This window comes from Neodiprion pinetum, chromosome 5 (genome assembly GCF_021155775.2).
Source record: "Neodiprion pinetum isolate iyNeoPine1 chromosome 5, iyNeoPine1.2, whole genome shotgun sequence".
In the NCBI taxonomy this organism is placed as follows: Eukaryota; Metazoa; Arthropoda; class Insecta; order Hymenoptera; family Diprionidae; genus Neodiprion; species Neodiprion pinetum.
Window position 1 is genome coordinate 22,612,229 of NC_060236.1, and position 19,110 is coordinate 22,631,338.

The 19,110-nt window shown below is 46.6% G+C and overlaps 1 protein-coding gene across 4 annotated transcripts; it reads right to left on the bottom strand.

Moving 5' to 3' along the window:
• Positions 1-451: 451 nt before the first annotated feature.
• LOC124219008 (acetylcholinesterase) lies at positions 452-17,866 on the bottom strand. Of its 4 annotated transcripts, none has more exons than XM_046626050.2 (8): positions 17,569-17,866; positions 10,331-10,668; positions 10,021-10,251; positions 9,641-9,932; positions 8,924-9,571; positions 8,679-8,840; positions 8,057-8,232; positions 452-5,176 (listed from the first exon to the last, which is right to left on the bottom strand). In XM_046626050.2, the coding sequence occupies exons 2-8, from the start codon at positions 10,650-10,652 to the stop codon at positions 4,977-4,979; spliced, it is 2,031 nt and encodes a 676-aa protein (XP_046482006.1). In that variant the 5' UTR covers positions 10,653-10,668; positions 17,569-17,866; the 3' UTR covers positions 452-4,976. The 4 variants fall into 4 exon arrangements, with proteins under 4 accessions (XP_046482006.1, XP_046482007.1, XP_046482008.1 ...); XM_046626051.2 differs by lacking the exon at positions 17,569-17,866 and adding an exon at positions 13,314-13,573; XM_046626052.2 differs by lacking the exon at positions 17,569-17,866 and adding an exon at positions 10,773-11,176.
• Between the last annotated feature and the right edge of the window lie 1,244 nt (positions 17,867-19,110).

Genomic DNA, 19,110 nt, shown 5'->3' on the forward strand with positions numbered 1-19,110 from the left:
AGAGAGGTCGGCTCCAGCTGAACTCTCTCTTTTTAATTACGGCTTCACCTCGGTGCACACACCGCGGAGTCTATTATATCTCTATAAGTCTGGCGATATCAGCCGCGTGCGAGCAAAAGACCAATGGAGCTGCTCAGTTCAGAGTGTACTTGTACCATGATTTGCCTATAATTGAGGTTCAATACGTGGCTCTTCAAAGGAACAACCCGGTACAGGTATGTAGAGTTGGCACCTTCGCTAAGGACTCTCAGGTTATTTGACAAGATACCACGTGTGTTGAATTGCCTTTCAAAAGCGCGTTAGGTGTATCATGGGATTTATGTCCGTTTAGTCGCACCTTCCATCCGACGTAAAATTCTCATACACCGAACCCCAGGTAACACATAATGAAGCTACAGATAATTCAAATGAAAAAGGATCGTACGGTACGCGTAATTCCAATTGAAAGAGCTGATTCTGAACATTATGCCCTGCTAGTTGTATGTACAAGCAATAAATTACTTTATTTATTGTATAACATGTACAATACGTGTATTATATACATATATCCACACACGCGTGCATACATCTATGTATGTATGAGTTCATACATATGTATACATGTACCGGACAGTTACGGGAACGTGGCATTGTGTACGCACTTTTTTCCGCTTTTGTAAGTAACAAGGTATGCATTATATACACACGTCGGTTATAAGTATGCATATGTGTATATTATATGTATAGGTATACTCATTAGGCCTGTGGGCTACTGTTTCTCGAGCGAATGTCTATAGGTATGTATGTATAATGTCATGCGTGTACAATGTATGTTGAAATTTTTGATCTCGTCACGAGACTCAAACCGGGATTGCACTGATGTGGATGCAATCCACGAATCGTTGCTCATATTTTACATTCATTTTCTATCCTTCAATGTATTGTGCAGTAGGTGTCAGCTATGCAATGCAATGACGTATAAATAATAACGATAATAGTAATGGGTGTACATTATATGCAGATCCATCATCTTACAAGTCACATCTACTATATTCAAATATACAATCAGTTTTTCATAGCTCTATAACGGAACACCTGCATACGTAGATATGATAGGTGCTATACACACTATGTACGTATGTTGATTATCATTTTCTTATATTAAATTTGTGTATATGTATACATATATAAACGCGCAATTTTGCGACAGCCAACTTATCAAGCAAATAATCGGTAATCTTACTTCTTACAATTAGTTATATTATCTGAAAATTGAATTGTCAGAAGAAATTGTATCATAGTCTTATATGCTGGATATTTCATTTTCCGAGTATTACAAACAATGGTGAGAGAAATTATAACCCTCACCTAAAAAAATCAATTGGAATACAATCACTGCAAGTTATGGCAATGACTAAGTGATAATAATTCGAATCGAAATCGAGGGTAGAAAGGGAGTTGCATGAAGATGCAAAAAATTAACAATCGATAATACTCCCCACTTGGATAATCCACCAGGTTCGAACCCTTTGCCGCTTTCCGTCTAGACGTACGACATACCTGTAAGCTGTGATATTGTAGTATGTCGGTACTTTTAGACGCCTTAAAATAAACAACTGCATTTGAATTTACCGAGAGGCGTGCGATATTATAAAAAAAAAAGCAAATGTAAAAAGCATCTGCCAAAAGCTGCGTATACATGCATCTGTACAAGCACGATTTGCATTGGACTCTAAATTTGCCGCAGTCAGTATATCTGCATAGATTGTGTATGTGTGTGTGAGAGAGAGCGCGCGAGAGAGAGAGAGAGAGAGATGTGGTGTAATAAAAAAGAAAGTTTCAAAGTAACAATGATTTCTTTTCGTTTATGCCCCTGCTTAGGGGTGATTTCTTTCTAACATTTTTCATCTTTTCTTCTTTACTATGCTATATACCTAATATAATCGTACATACGTTGTGTTAGGTCGGAATGTTGCATTATGTACTATAATAATTACTATATGCCTATAAGTACATTATACAGGGCCGAGTTCACTACTATACCGAATATTCTTCTATTATAAGTATAATATCATATTTGTAGTTGTATTTAAGGCAGCAAGAAACTTTTTATAGGATTATATAATTATATGACAATTTCTTCTACCGATTTGATACTGGCAATAATAATAAAAATAACAATGATAACAATAATAACAGTAATAATGATAGTGATAATAATAATAATAATAATAACAATGATATTAATGATAATAATGACAACTGTAATGTTGATGATAATGATACTCAAAACAAGAGAAATAATAATAGTAATGATAATAATAGAAATAGAAGTAGTTGCAATAATAATGCGAAAAATAATAGTTATATTAATATCAAGCATACTTGTTGATGTCGTCAGTATTAGTATTAGCCATATTATTTCACTTTACTTCGTTCGTTATATTAATTTTATGTTGCTATTTTTCTTTTTGTTGTTTGTAATTAATAGCGTATACCTATAATATACATAATTATTGATTTATAGAACCAGGATCTTTGCCTAGAAGTCGAGCGCAACATCATTTGTACGATCAATTAGTTTGTGATAACTATACGCGATCGAGAACCTTACGTGCGTAACTGTGCAATTAATGTTGCGTTTTTAATTTCCAATGTGTTCATACATGCAGTGCATATTCCACAATATATGCGGAGGTGTCGAATTGTATTTGAATTCAGGTACACCTGCAGTCGACATCTTATTTACCTAACAGTGTGAGGTCTCCAGATTCCAAGTATGCGGTATAAATAATATTGGAGTAGGTATATTACGAATTTACAGACAGGCCATTCATTTACAACTCTCGGGGTGACGGAAGATTGGGTCACTTTGTTTTTCTCCCCTTTCTTTCCATGTGCTTAAAATTGTATAAATAATAATTATAATATTGTATTCTTAAATCGCCCTCTAGCTACAATCTATGTGTATTTTATATTATAATGAATAATTGTAATTATATTATATATATATAGTATATGTTATTATACAAATAAATATATTATATATATGTGTAGTATAAAGCTTACTAGTAGGCTCTCGTATATGTATTATATATGTATATTTATAATAATGTCGTTAGTTTTCGGTATAATAATTTTGTTCTCTCGTATATTTTCTTTTCTTATCTTTCATCATTTTCTCTCTATAGTTTATATTCATATTCATACTATAGATATAATATTATAGCTTGGTGCGGTACGCGTTCGTTTTTTAATATAATCTGCATTTTTTAGAGTTTGTATGTTTGTATACATACCCGTACCAGATTTTATGGGCATATTATATAAAATTAATCAAGCAAGCTATTCTATTACCAGCTAGTTCAGGAAAACTCTGCTTTTATTAGTAATCAGCATCTTCTCGCTGTTTCGCGATAAGAAGCTAAAATATGTCATGGAAGCTCAACTACGATACCGCGATATGAAAAATGAAGCTCTGACCTAACCGATCGCGTGCTGAAACTTCCCCATACATCTGTGATAAATGAGCAAATTTCAAACGACACAATAACACGGTACATCGCATACGTGCGAGACTGAAATTTCAACTTATCGCAATTCGAATTATTCAATATTGGCCAATTATGTACGCACAGGTATGTATACGTTATACGTACAACGTGTGACGCGTACTTGCTTATTTCGTCTTTCTAATTCACGCATCCGTGCAACGTATATACCTACACACAGTATCATTATACGTATTAACAGCTTACAAAGTTGAAAAGAAACCCGCGAAAAAAAGAAAGTGTACCATCCCCGTATTTGTAAATGCAGTCATCATATCTAAAAGAACCAGTATACATTTATACGAATTATTAATGACATACGCGCGCACGGGCTGCGTGCATTGTCAAGCAATATCATAGGTATATGGTATAGGTATATTTTGAATTATGTGCGTATGTATGTACGTATGTTCGTATGCGTGCATATGTATAATTAAGTATTTGAATGAAATTTTTTTTTCCATTTTTAAGGGTGCATAATGCAGTGCAAGCCAAAATAAGGAGGACGTATTTTTTGTTTTTCGTTAAAAATGATAATTTTTCATGTTATAGCTGATTGAATTTCACTGATTTTAATATATATAGATATATCTTAACATGGGTGACGTCACAATGTTATAGTTTTCAATCTGTTATATTAATGACAATTTTGATTCAATCGAAAAAATAAAAAATATGTCCAAACCATTTTTTTCCAATCTACAAGAATATGAAATGAAAAAATTTCATTCAAATACTCAATTAGTGAGTGTGTTGTATATTACCGGGCGCATTGGCAAAGCGTATCTTTTTTGTTAACACCTGCCTATAATAACCTGATCCCTATATCCTACATATCATATCATATGTATATGTATATTATATGTGGTACGTATAACGTCTCTACGTCCCTGGGTCCCCCCGTATTATAGGGTGGTCGCGAGGGTGTGTAAAACGGGGATATCGCCCCATCCTCGACCGACGACCGACGACGAGGCATTCGGTCCTTACTCCTCGTGCAGCGAGGGCGAGTCTGGGGACCCTGAAGGCAGCTGCGCTCCGTACTGTCGCATTATTATACATATACCTACCCTCTGTGGACTCTGCGGCCTCCCGGCGGCCACGTGCTTCAACTACACTGATATGTTTGCAATTTGTCGTTTATTTTATTTATTTATTTTTTTTATTATTTCTATTTTTTATTTTTTTTTTATTTTCTTTATCCTTTTTTTTCTCTTCTCCTTCGTTGACACGCGCGGTGCGTGCATATGCACAACGAACGTGCGACGTACACGAACCGTCGCGTACCATTATATGAGCAATACACATATACGCACACCCATAGTATACGCCTCCGCGTCTGGCATAGGTGTATGATACATATATCTATATTACGTGGGGCATCTCTCTATAATGTGATGCATACGTCGAAGGTACAAAGGGTTGCGGCGCGGCGACGGAGTCGAGCTACACGAGGCCTCGCGCGTTCGAGGGTTTCGACGCCAGGTGAACCAGCCGAACCGTCGGGTATAACGTGCTACGGTGCCATAGAACGACTCCGAGAGCCGTCGCCAGCAGCAGGCTCGTCACCCCGTCGCTACCCGTAACTTCCCGCATCCCCGACGCTCCGCTGGTGCATTTTTCGCCGGGGCTACTCTTCATGTTCGCTGAAACACATAGGATGCAATAGAGGATCATGGTTATTTCGATCATTTGATAATTCTCGAGGAATCTGGTCTCTTCGTGCGCCAAAATTTCTATCTTACAGCCTATGCATACCGAGTTATTTTCTTGATGCGCCCAACAGTGATGCCTAATTATAAGCAATTCAGGGCACTCACACACTCTGAGCAGAACTAAGCTCAGAGTTTCATCGGTAGACCCTGGCTGTCGGTCTTCTGCTAGCCATAGACTTATAACTCGGAGATCTGCTCAGAGTGTATGTGTACCCTGAATTGCCTATAATTAGAGATCGCAATGAGGTGCTTTACGGAAATAACTCCGTATACACAACGATGATTGCTGACACAACAGTCGTACGCTACAACACATGCATAATGTACAATGAGCTGCAAGACGAAAGTTTGATTGATCAACGAAGAGCAGAAATTAGGTAATTCTGTTATAACGCTTGGATGTCTATGCGGCATATAGGAAGCGATTTCTAATGACGCTTCGCCGATAGATAGGCAACCGAAGTTACACATGGAGTATTTTCTGCGTGAAGATGTAACGACGGTTGCCTATTTGCCGGCGAAACGTCGTTCGCATCTTCGTTAATGTTTGTATAAATAAGTGCAGTCCTCCTCAAGTTTCAATTGCTTCTTAGAGTGGACTTTTTCGACGCAATTCATGCGCACCGCAGTGTCTCACGTTATTACCGCACATATGGGGCGGCAATGACGGAGGTAAATTTTGCGGGCGCGGAAGTATCGGCAATGGGGCGGGAGGGGGGGGGCGTACAAGGGGGTTCCCCTTGCCATCGAATGCGTAGAACTACGCGCTATCGGCTTGACCCGGTCCCATAGCCCGCGTATGTATGTACGTGCTTCGGTCTACAGTGTGTATGCCGTGACGGCATTGATCCAACTCGGGCCGCCGGTTCGCCGCTGCTGTCTCCGCATGGTAGGGGGGTGTATTGTAGGTCGGATACAGGCAGATAGGGCACATTTCGGTCTCGGTTTATCACCGCTTTTTTCGGCCTTTCGCGCAACGAACGAGATATTGCGAATACTGCAGCAGCTTGGACGCGATCAAACCGACGTCAATAACTCGACGCTCTATAATCGTCCTTTATACCGATACACCTTCAACGCAAATTAGACATATACCCATCGTTAATGAGTGAGCCTATCCTCTTCTGGATTATAAGACAATCATCGTTCGATATGACTAATGTTTATTTTTCCAAGAAACAGGTCGCTATAATTGCATGGTTTCAGTGTTATCACTGTCTACAAACTGATGGTAAATGAACTCATATAGTTAGTTTGTCCCATTGACCAAAGAGATTGCAGGAAGAATCTATAAGAGGGATGCCTGGCTGCTAGGGTGCCAAGAACGGATGGGGCGGGAGGTGCAAGAGAAAGGAGGGACAGAATTTCTTTACAACGCAATACGCCGGCCGTGGGGTCACAGACGATTGGCAGTGATTCGTTTGCCGCGACACGTCCCACAATGGCGCACATAGCCCAGAAAATGATGCTGCGCCTTTGTCCAAAACCATCGTCCCACCACCCCGACTCTACAACGTGATCGGTACGAAGAAACCCTTTCTTTCGTATTATATTCGTTCTCTGGTTCGGTATTCTTTTTTCTTTTTTCTCTTGAAAAAGCACCAAATTTTTTACCCTTACGCTCTGTAATTATAGTCGAACTCCCCGTGCTACGGGTATTCGTGTATGCGCCTATGACGTAGTAGGTATCGGAAATTTGCAGACGTCACACCGACGCGACTGCATGCCCGTGTATGATGGTGTCCGACGTCATAACCCAGTTTAACTCCGGTGTCAACCCCTCTATACGTATAGCCGGCCAGTGACGTCGGCGCGGAGGTAGCAGCGTCATAGTAAACGCAGGGCCAATGACCCCCTCTCATTCCGTTCCGCTTTTCCTTCCCTTAAGCCACCGCACCGTGAAACACACACACATACGCGTACGCATTTGCACACATGCCACGAGGTGCAGTGATCCGCGATCTAGGAACTGCAGGGACCGTATTGCGGAGGGTATGTGTCTGGTACCCGTGGCACCTGCTGCAGTTACTCAGGTTCATACCATGTAAAAATCGGCCTGAGGATATAAAAATAGTCTTATCATCACCGCCAATGACTGAGTGTGTATGTCAAAACTGCACGAACCCGTAAGGTGCAGGTCTGCAGTCTACACTATGCATGCCGAGTTGCACGTAGATATGCACTATGCAGGCACTAAGCTCCTTAGACGATATAATACCAAGAGCCTGTGCATACACGTGTATACATATAATGCACATACGTAGGTATGTGTTTTACGAACTCTGCAACCGGCTCCGCAGTGAAGTTAATGCCATTTTTACGAGGGCTACCGCGGCGATGTGTCCATGTATACGTAGGTATACAAGTATCTACCTATAGCATACGTATACATATATTTATGTTGATGGTATACCTGCAGCATTCCGGTACCGACCTAAATTTCCTCTTTGGCATCGCGAATATACGCTGCAGCTGGAACCGCAGCCCATCCCCCCCGCTCTCGGCCTGCACCCTCGCTCTACTTCTTTCAAATGTATAATAATGCCTAATAACTTAGCCGCGCATGGAACGAGGGTGGGTGCGAAGGAGTGAGTTGGTGAGAACATGATTATAATCACGGTGCAAGTAGTGGGGGAAATCGTGGCTGTATCTTTCACGGAATACCTTTGAACATTTTACAGATATATAATATAGGTATACCTATACATATACAATATGTATATCTATATACGATACTGCAGATTTTACTGTGATACAAGAAATATCGAACAGGAGAGTAATTGTACATATAGCTTTATATACCGCACTCACCGGTGGCTGCGATAAGCTGAGGTAGATACTTCTTCCAGAAGGCGCATTGCTTCGACCTGGGACCATATCCAATTTCGGTAGAGTTCGTCGCGAGCGTCAGATACTCTCTTTTGGCGAAGGTGTGTTCAGGCCAGGTCGTCTCTGCCCATGAACCATCGTCCCCCATATTAGGGTTCCTGAAAACGATCGTTTCTCAGTTTCGCGGTTTGAGCCGAAAATTGCCGTCCGCGCGGACGTATGTATGTTACGTTGGTCATTTATTCACGAAGATCCATTCATAATGCATGCATTACCGCGCGGCTGCTGTAGTTCGATTTCGGACCGATGTGAAACAGTTAATAATAATGGAAAAAGAACCTAAAGAAAACACATGTCCCCATGATTTGTCGAAACAGCTCTAATGATTCACGCTGTATAACGTATGATATGTTACATAGTGTCACACACTCTAATTACAGGATCGCACAAATTTTCTCACGAGTATCAAGAGCCGTTTTCGCGATACATATTATACGTACGTTTCAGTTTGCCTTTTTTTTCTTTTGCACACACTTGATATGGCTCTTGCTGAAGTACGAATTAGCTGGAGGTGTGTAGTTGTTATAATTTGCATGCGGCTTACCCAGTTTTAGCGAAGTTGGCCCAGTACCTCATCATCCGTTTCGAGAGGTATACTTCTTCCCGGGTGTAACCCCGAGAGGAATCAAGCGGCTCGCCGAATATGTAGCTTATCTCGTCGGCGTGCATAACACCGGTCCACGAGGGCCATGGATTGTTCGCCGATCTGAGTAGAAGTTATATACGCACGCAGTGTTAAAATACTAGATAGGTAGGTATATTGGTGAAAAACAAAATTTGTCCACCGACCTGTGGGTGTAGTAGTACATGTAAACCGTATTCCCGGTCTCGGCGTAGCGGGCCGCGAACTCGTTCACGTTGCAGGTGAAGTGATAGTCGCCGACGATCTTGTCAAGGGCGTCCCGGTTGCGGTAGGGGTCGTCGGGTCGGAGCCAGTCGGTGTACTCGTAGACGATAGCATTGCGAGCTATCTGGTTGACGTAGGGATTCAGCTCCCTCACAGCCCGGAGGAACTCATCCCGGCTAACCTTGACGTCCTCCGTACCGTCAATCCGGAAGAGCTCTGTCAGGTAATATATGATGAAATAGTAGCCCTCTTCCGTGTTAGAGCCCATAAGGATGTTCGCCCGCTTGAACGAAGGGTTCGTAGGGCTTGAGGCGAGCGAGCGCTGGGGGGTCTCGTCGAGGAAGGCACCGTCTATCACTGGGACGAACGGGAACTCGCATATGCCCAGGGTGCCCCACTCGTTGTTCACCAGGTCGAACGGGTCCTTACTTCGCAGGCACTCGACGGCGCTGCTGAGGGCCGACTCTTCGTGGGGGCAGCCGAGGGCTTCGGCGAGTCGCAGACCGCGGACCTTTGACTCCTCCCTGGAGATCATCGCCCACGGTGCCGTCGGCGAACCGGACTGCATTATCGCCTGACTGAAGAGGTTTCTGCGGAACGACGAGGAGAAGGTTAAGTCTAGCGATCTTCACTCACCGCGCGAACGACCTTGATTATACCTAGACAGGGGTGAGAGCAGGTGGAAGGACACGGAAACTGCGCCGGCACTCTCGCCGAAGAGGGTCACGTTGTCCGGGTTACCCCCGAACGCTCCGATGTTATCCCGGACCCACTGGAGTGCGAGGACCTGGTCGAAGAGTCCCGCGTTTCCGGGAACGTCGCCGGTGCCGAAGTAGAGAAAGCCCAGACTGGCCAGCCGGTACTGCATCGAAACGAGGATCACGTTTTCCTCGGAAACCAGCGTCCTGTGATCGTAAACATCGAGTGTCGCGGTTCCGGAGTAGAATCCGCCTGCGAAAGGCGACGGATGGCACGTTAGACGGACTTTTTCCCGAAACCTCAGTGGGAGAATCTGTAGACTGAAATTGACAGGACTCACCGCCGAATATCCAGACCATAACCGCCGCGTTAGTAGGCCGGGGTCGAGGCGTTACGACGTTCACGTAGAGGCAGTCCTCGCTCAGGGGGGTGTTCGGGTTCCACATCGTCGCCCCGGGAAAGTCCCCGAATACGGTGTCGAGGATCTGGACGCAGCTGTTGGGAGGCGTGGTGGTGTTCAGTATTCCGTCCCAGCGTTCCGCCGGCCGAGGATGACGAAACCTGAGGGGGCCTATGGAGAATCGGAGCGAACCGGTGAATCGTACATGTAACTTATAACGAATCAACCTCTTTCGCGTCGAGTTTCATACCTAGCGGCTTCTGGGCGTAGGGGATGCCCATCCACGCGTCGACCTTCTTCCCGGTTGTCGCTGTCAGCGTGACACCTCGCACCTTTCCCTTTCTAGTGCGCACCACCAGCTCGTCATCGGGGTTCAGGTTCAGGGACTCGGGCTTAGGCAGCGGATGTTCACCCTTTGCAATGTCCTCGTGGGAGATGTCCGCGTGGTGCCTCCTACCCCGGTGGGGTGGCGAACAGCGCCCTATCTCTCCCATCAGCATCACGAGGAGAACAGTCAGGGCGATCGGGGCCCCGGCCACGAGAAAGGCCGTGGGTCTCCGGCTCCTCGACATCTTTCACTCTTCCAGACTGCGGAAATCGCAAAATTGATTATATTATACTCATTTTCACGATAGCATAGAGTGAAGCGAAGGATGAAAGTTGTACCAGGGCCATTTCAAGTGTGTGCGTACCTTATGAAGTTTTAATACGATGATTGCGCCCACACTTAGGCAACTGAAGATACACTCAGTGACGTACCCGCTTGCATTTAAGCAATTCAGTCGGCTTTTTATCGTTCGAACTTTGTTTCGAGCTATTGGTTGCATATGGCCCTGTCTTAAATGGATGTCGAATATCCTATGGTGTGCATACTCGAAATTACCCTGCATACATTATACTGAATAAATAATCCCATGCTGTCTAAAAAAATTCACACCATGTGACCTCATTGGTGATATGCAATGGATATTGATATAATACTCCAAGGATCTTCCCCCCTTGCAGTGCAGCATTCTTTGGCATATGTTGCGATGAATAAGTCGCACGAAGGTTCGATGGCTCAGGTCGTAAGTCGGCGGAGTAGAGACAACAGCTGTTTCGCCCACGCTCCAACCCCCCGACGTAGTAATACTCCTCGTACTACAGATCAAAAGCCCACGCTTACGCCTACGCTTACGCGACTGCACGACGCCGCGGCGTCGCGGTCGTATAATATAATATGTGAACTAGTATAGGGAGAGTTGGTCGTTCGACAGCTGAATTTCCAAATTATCCATGCGCGAAATCATGACATAATTCGCATCCTCGCGTGCAGTGTGGAGGCAGTCACCGAAACGAAAAAAATCTGGCACACCAAAGTAGGTGTGTTTGATACAGGGTATAGGGATGGTCGTGTACACGCAATACTGGTCAGCCTTGCGTGATGATGTGTAGTACGACGTCCGCCTCGTTCACGGATTAAGCAAATTTATCCGCGGAGCGTGACGGAAACAGAACTGTGTATAGCTTGCTTCGAACATAAAATTGAACAGATTTATAGAAAGACGAGCCGTGAAGAGGAAAACTTATTGTTAGTTTAGCCAGAAATATTTAAGATTGATCCAGCCATATCTTATGGTTTCCACGACCGCAAGCATATATCTTTCTCCTCTCTCAACAAGAAACACTCTCACGGGACGCGATTAACGGGTCGTTTTAGCTGTATACAAATAGTTTCACATGACGAGTGTACGGCTGATTCTACGCATACAACAGAAAGCATCCCAAAAACGTTTACGAAATAATTCTGATTCACGTGTAACGTCCACTGAAACATGTTGCACGGCACATGCGAGGGCATAGAACCGTATCCAAATTTCGGGAAGCTTTCGTCACAAAACCGGTAAAACATACTTTCCGGTCGGAACACCCTGTATATCGATCGGAAAGGACCTACCCCCTGTGGACATACATATATATCTTGATAGCGGTTGGCGACGGTGTCGGGCTGCCGCGTAGGGAAGATGTATAGCCGGGAGGATTGGGAGGGAGCCAGGGAGGAGAGGTAACGGTGGATATTACTGAACTCGATTCGATTTTCGATACGTATTGACCAGTAGTGTGCTTCCTCCCCTCTTACACGCCCAGGTGTACACGTCTGTGACGTGATGGTATAGATTGATCATCACATACCGCGCACACGTGCAGCCTCCATCCCCGGAATTTGGTTTTTATCGTCCGAGCTTGCGCCTACACCCGCAAAACGCAGAAAGCACCGTACACCGGCAAACACCGGATGAAGAAAGCGCTGGCCGATACGTCCGAACACGCGTACCTGCACGCGGCGTATACTATAGGTACATCGTACATTAATAGTATAGGCATTTATAACTGGTATGCAGGAACGGGCCGGGGGCGGGTGGGAGATGACCTAGAGATGTCACTGGGTTAGCGTGCCCAGGGGCCATCTATAACCCTGGAGATATACCCGCACCCCCTGCCGCCTATTCCAGAGCATAGATACGCTCGCCAGTCATCTGTTTTATGATTGTACCTGCCACTCGTCCGCCTACACCCTCGGCACTCGCGAATACATAATACATGATGCAGGGGCAGCGTGTGTCGCACTCGCTCCGCGTGCACGTTTCCCTCGAATTGCGCCGTACAACTTGAGGAACGAAGATCTCAGGCGGACGGACCGCCCGAGTCTTCCGAATCCGCATTGTCAGTCACGCGTCGAACGAGCTCCTCTACGTGCTCGCTCGGTAAAATACGACCGTACGTACATGGATGTAAATATGTAACATGTATCGCGAGGGTACGTATAGGTATACGTACGTGACTTTGCGCGCTGAGCGGCCACCGTTGCAATTTCGTACGCATGTGCCTAATTTATGTACGTCGGCAGTCAACCCGGATGATCCGTGTGACTTAACACCGGTGCCGCGGATATTCCGAACAGTCAGCGAAATGTTTAACAATGCAAAATCCCAACCCTCTGGCACACGATGTACAGGTATTACTTTTACGCGAAAGTTTAGCATCAACGGCTGATTAAACGGCACGTATATGGAACAAGGGGCCACGTGGCAAAATCTACCGCAGACGTGGCAGCAGCCAGCAGGATTCGTCAGCACAATTTAAATTCGGTCGGACAGAGATAAACAAAAATACAGTAATCCTTGCTATATTCGTATCTCCCCCTCGTCATTCGTGTGTGCAAAAGCTGATGTGCAGGATTATACGATACCTACCCAAATTCTCAATCGTTGCACATGCGGAATTTTAGTGCATGTGTGTAACTGTGACGTTTGCGAAACTGCCAGCCAGCCGGCCATGATCAAACTCAAATTATAACTTTCTGTATACACATGATGAAACAAGTGTTACATTCACAGATGCGTATTGTGCGCTGGCTCGCCGCATGCATTTGACGGCATGAGGCGGATCTAGCGGACTCGCGTTCGATCAACCTCCACACATACACACGTATGACTGTACCGCGTAATACTGCGGATACTCTGCGGCTCAAGCTTTCTCGCGGCGGGTGTCAGAGCCAGGGCCCTTGCTGCACATTTAAATATACACCTGGGAACTGATAGGGGGGGGGGGTATTCCTACGTCCGCACCGTATTACCGTCACTTGACGAGTCTCCCGAGCCCCCGGCTAATTGCTAGAGTTAATTTACACGCCTGCAGGAATTATACACGCAACACAGACCTGTGTGTTGGGACAGCGACAGTAAAGCGAAACGCATTCCTGTGCACATACTTATACATCGGTGATAAAATACGTTGCATTCTTGTATACTTGGGCAACGGTAGCAAGGCGCAAGCAAAGATTATTGTTCGTATCCACTTGTGTAAGGAGCGACATACCTATTCCTACATTCCTGTAGTACCGTTTAAAAACAATAAGGAGCCTGCCAGAGGGGCAGCAGCCCTTGACCCGGTTAACTCAAGTGACCCAAATATTGACCCCGTCCGTTCGCGGCGCGACGCGACGCGATCCCGGATTTACCTGCCCCCACCTCCTAGTTGGGGTGTGCAAGCAGATTTACGGATCTTCCGTCTTTTTTCTCGCCATACCTCCGACGAGACACACGGTGGAAAATAGTGCTAAGTGTTACAGCGGGCCATATCAGGACACTTATGAATGTGTCCCTCAATGTCCAGAATTTTAGGGTGATATTACACATTTACTAGAACCCATCATATTGTCTATCACAATCTATTTGCCTTGCGTATTGTTCATCCAAATAGCACTATTGTATGCTTATTACGATATACGAAATTTAGTATTACGTATTTTGAATAGAATTTGTACTAGAATAATCTCGATACGGTGTGCATACTCAATGAAGTCTATCAAAAATGCCCCTTACGTAATTCTTTGTCAGTACAGGCCAATATTCTAATTAACTACTAGCAAGAGGAGCAAATAAGTGGAAGCAAGCCGTTTGCGAGTGCCGCGAGTAGCCAGACACTCGGGAACAAGCCCCATGTCTCACCGACGTATGAAATATGTGTCGCGAATCGCAAGGATTTGCAGGCGGGCACATCCAGGTTAGCGCGCCGGGTGTACGTACGAGTGGCATTGTTTCACGCGGCACAGTAGGAAATCAGGATGCGATCTATCAAGCCGGGAGTCGGCGTGAGGGAATAGAACGGAGACGACGAGGCGCGTGATTTTTTCCCCTGCCTACCATGCGGTATCTCTAAGTCGACACAGGGCCTCGACGCGGCACGCGATCTTTGGCGGGCGCCTGTGTGCGGGCAACCGATGGCGCGTTGGTGTATAGCGATGGTAGGCAGCTAGGGATGGGCCCGTTTGCATCCCCCGCTGACGCGACGCCGGGAGTGTAGAGGATGCGATAGATTAACCTGGTTAGATAATAATCCGCCCCGTACAGACGTGTAGACGTAATTCTATTCGTGGCACACATCCGATTTGTAGTGTGCGCCGGGCGGCACATGCACGCAAGCACCCGCTCTCCGCAGTTTAGAGCCCGCGAGTAGTTTGTCTGACGGCGGTTAACTCCGCATATACCTATATACCCACCTACCTGTACCAGAGTGGGAGCCGACTTAATTTCCTTCCAGGGCCACTTAAACACGTTACGTTGCCGCGATGGATACCATCGCCTCGTGCCCCCCAATCCACACACCCTATACGCCGCCTGTACGCTGGACCGAATTCTTCGACGCTAGCAAAAAAGGTCGGACAGGGTCGAGAACTTCGAGAGCACCCTCAGATAGTACTCTAACTAGCTGTGGGAAAATATTATAACATAGTGGATCTTCTAACGTGGAAAGTTTTCGCCTCAGCGCTGAACCTCTGACCCTCCAATTTACCTTTCCCCGTGCGACGCTCTGCTATATTTCCTCCCGTCTCCCGGCGTTCTCACGTATACAATAGGTCTGCATTAATGAGACGAATTTTCACGGGGACGAGACAGGCAGGGCCGGTGCAGAGGGCAGAGGGCGAGAGAGGGGCTGATTGAATGATGCTTCTATACCGCGCGCGGGCTATCCGACGGTGGTGGTTTCTCCGGGGAACAGCCACTGGCTCAATATATACATATTACACGCTGTGATACATGCGCATAAATACATGTACCTATAAGCATAGGTACGCTCGTCTGCACATCGTCTGTGTACGGAGCATAAGCCCGCCGCTATTGTGTTGTATAACGCCTGAAATGTACTGCCTGCGGCAACAACCATTACATTGTTACATACGATATACCGCGCTGGCGCTATTATTATACTCATTTCTACGCTGCTCTACGCCACTCGACACACATGCCTATGTATATACGTACATACGTACAGCATGTAGATTAGCGGAAACATTAATCTTATTTGTTGGATGCAGTCTGCCTCGTAACACGGTCACGAAACCGGAGTGAAACTATACTCTCAAACGCAGCGTGCAGCGAAGTTCCAAAAACGTTTTTTTCGTTGCAATGTGGCGGATCGTTTTGCACTTGAAGAGAATCAAAGCTGATAATCAAGTCTCTTACTCATTCCTTTTTCTTTTTGCCGCATTACGGTATGAATATTATTATAGCTGGATTTATCTAAAGTGCGTGTGATATCAGCTTTCGATTTGACTCGCAATCACTTTAACGTAATCGATCCAAACAACACCAGGAATGGAAAAAAACCATAACAAAAGCGATCAAGATCCTTGTCTACTACGATTTAAAATGTGATCGAACTATCAGTACGAGAATTACAGGCATCGAACATAACGACACAACAACGACAAACGTACTCGGCCTAAATACAATAATCGGAATTCCGAGTCGAGATGGCGTGGTGTTTACGCGATGGTGAAAAGCCTACCCATCGGACCGAGGAACTTACGCGCGTCGGTGGATTGTACAATTCGCCGGAGGACGACGTGGTCGGGTCGAGTTCGGGTCAGCCGGCAGGCAGGACGTTCGGTGCGCCCGCGCCGTGCCGGGCCGGGCCAGGCAACCCGCGTCGCCCCTCCGCCGTCCGCGTGCCCTTATCGAGGATTCTCTCCTCCTCACCCCGACCCCACGCTCCCGTAAATAATTAACGAGCAATTTTTAATCTTTTCAACCTTATCTTTCACCGCGCGGTAAATTATGCAGCCAACCACGCATACCTTATCCCTCGGCGATCGTCCTGCACGCTTAAACGACGCTCCGAGAGTGAAAGACCAGACAAGGTAAGCGGTGGGGGCTCGGCGAGCCAGGCTTTATACACACAAGTGTACACGAGCCTATATCTCCCTGAACCACGCACCGAGATCTGGCCGGAGTTCTTCACGCAATCTATTTCGTGTTCTGCCTAATTTCATTTTTATTATCGGCTCGGTTGTAGTGCCGCATAATTTAACTGCCTAATTTAATCCGGACATTCCTGATTAACGAGCAGATTTGTACACTTGCACATCCAAGCTCATTCGAAGGGGGACTTATTTGTTTTTTCGCAAATCTCACCCCATTATTAACATTAGGATATAATTTGCAACGAGGTCCATGCATGTGTGCAGCGCCTCGATGAAAGGTTTGTTAGAAATTGTTCAATCGCCGGATGGGTAATTATACCGTGTATATGCGTACAATGCAGGAGAGGAGGGTGGATGCAAGCTTTCTGTGCGGGCAGGTGTAGGTGCATGCACCTATTCTATCCTATTTTCGGTGCAGCAGCTCAGGGGGAGAAGGCCAGGGAGTAAAGAGAAGCCGTGAATAGCGGAGGATGAAAGATAAAGTTGGAGTGCAGTCCGGGTGTTATTGGATGCAGTACTCGACGACTCGACGACAATTAAGGCAAGTGGATACCGGATGGAAGTGGGTACGGGATAAACATCCCGTCGAGTCGTGCAGGCAAGAGCCGAGTACGCGGGGTTAAACTGAGGCGAAGGTGTGGTTGGGCCCCTAATCGTGCACCATGCAAAACAAAACAGATTCGTGAATACGGAACGGAACAGTAGCCGAATGAAATATAGAGAAGATAGGAAGGAGTCGTCACCTGGCAACAGCTGATCCTGGGCGACGGTTCACCGGAACGTCGGGCGCGACGGTACGGGGAGAATGACGACGCGACCTGGGGTGGTCGGGCCGCCCTGCGACTCGCCCGGGGATGATTTTTTCGCCCCGCCGGGGGAAACCACGGGTATCTTTCCAAGGGTTGCCCCCGGGTGGCAGGGATCGCGGGGTCCTGGGACTCGACCGGGGCCACGGGGTCTGCAGGGAGGTCGACGAAAGATGCGGGAGCGAAAACGGCGGACGGGCGAGACTGGCGCGAAGGGGGTAGACCGGGTGTTCGGGCCACACTGACTGCGGAGAGAGCGAACCTCCGGGCTTCCACCCCCGAACCTCCTCTCGGCCCCACCACCCTCTCTCTCTCTCTCTCTCTATTTCTCTCTCTCTCTCTCTCTCAGCCCCATCTCGCCGCGGCTCCTCCGTCTCCCTCGTACCCGCTCTTGCGCCCATCAACGCCGAAGCGATTGCGTACGTATCGCACCCTCTTCGTACCAACCAGCCCCCAAACGACAGCGCCTCTGCCGCCGGCGCGGGGAGGTCCACGTCGAACCTCGGGATGGGTTCGAAAGGCTCGGAAGGACTTCCGCGGCATCGCCATCCCCTGCAGGGGAAAGTCCGAGGAGGCGTGACGCGTTTTATACGGCTGTCGCGCGGTGCTGCCGGCACGCGTTCAACGGGGACCAGCCTCACCCCCGAAGCGAGCGAAGGTGGGGCAGGGTGGGCAGGGTGGACAGGGTGGATCTTAGGGGGCCACCCTCGAAGCCAAGGTCGAGGCGCTACCCACGGTACCGCGAGACTTCCGGTATCGGAAGCGAGACACATGCCGTGTGTGCGGCGTACTCGGCGGAGTTACGGACCTGGAGGGTGAACGACAGAGAGAGAGAGAGAAAGAGAAAGAAGGAGAGAGTGGGAGAGAGAGAGAGAGAGAGAGGGTTATCCATCAGACATACCCGCAACGCGTGTACACGCTTGTAGTGGGGCATTATTGAAATTATACGAATACGTTACATCTCGACTAGACGTAGTACGTGAATTATCGGATGAGATCGGTAAAAGTTTATCCAGTTATCCGCATGTTCTGCACACGGACTCGAAATAATTGTAACAACGTACGATGCAGATAACGACGGCATACCCGTTATCTAATACGTTATTGTTATAACGATTGAATTTTTCTTGTCACATTTGACCGAGATACCGATCGTTTTGATTTGCGCCGCGCTTTGATGCCTGTATACTCGCGATCGTAATTATACGATATGCCTATCTCTAGAGTACGGTATTGTGTATATGTTTCCGATGCCGGCGTTTATCTGAATCATCCGTACATTCGTGCCGCGCTAATTGGCAATCGCCAATTAACGATCGATTCCATTTACGAGCCGCAACCCTCATCATTCGTACCACGATATGAATTTGCATTTCGCGAAACGCGTTTGCTGCTTTAGCGATGTGTTCTTGAGGCGAACCGGGAGCGTGAAAAGAAAAGGAACTCGTATACATGCGATACACTTCCCTGTAATGCCCA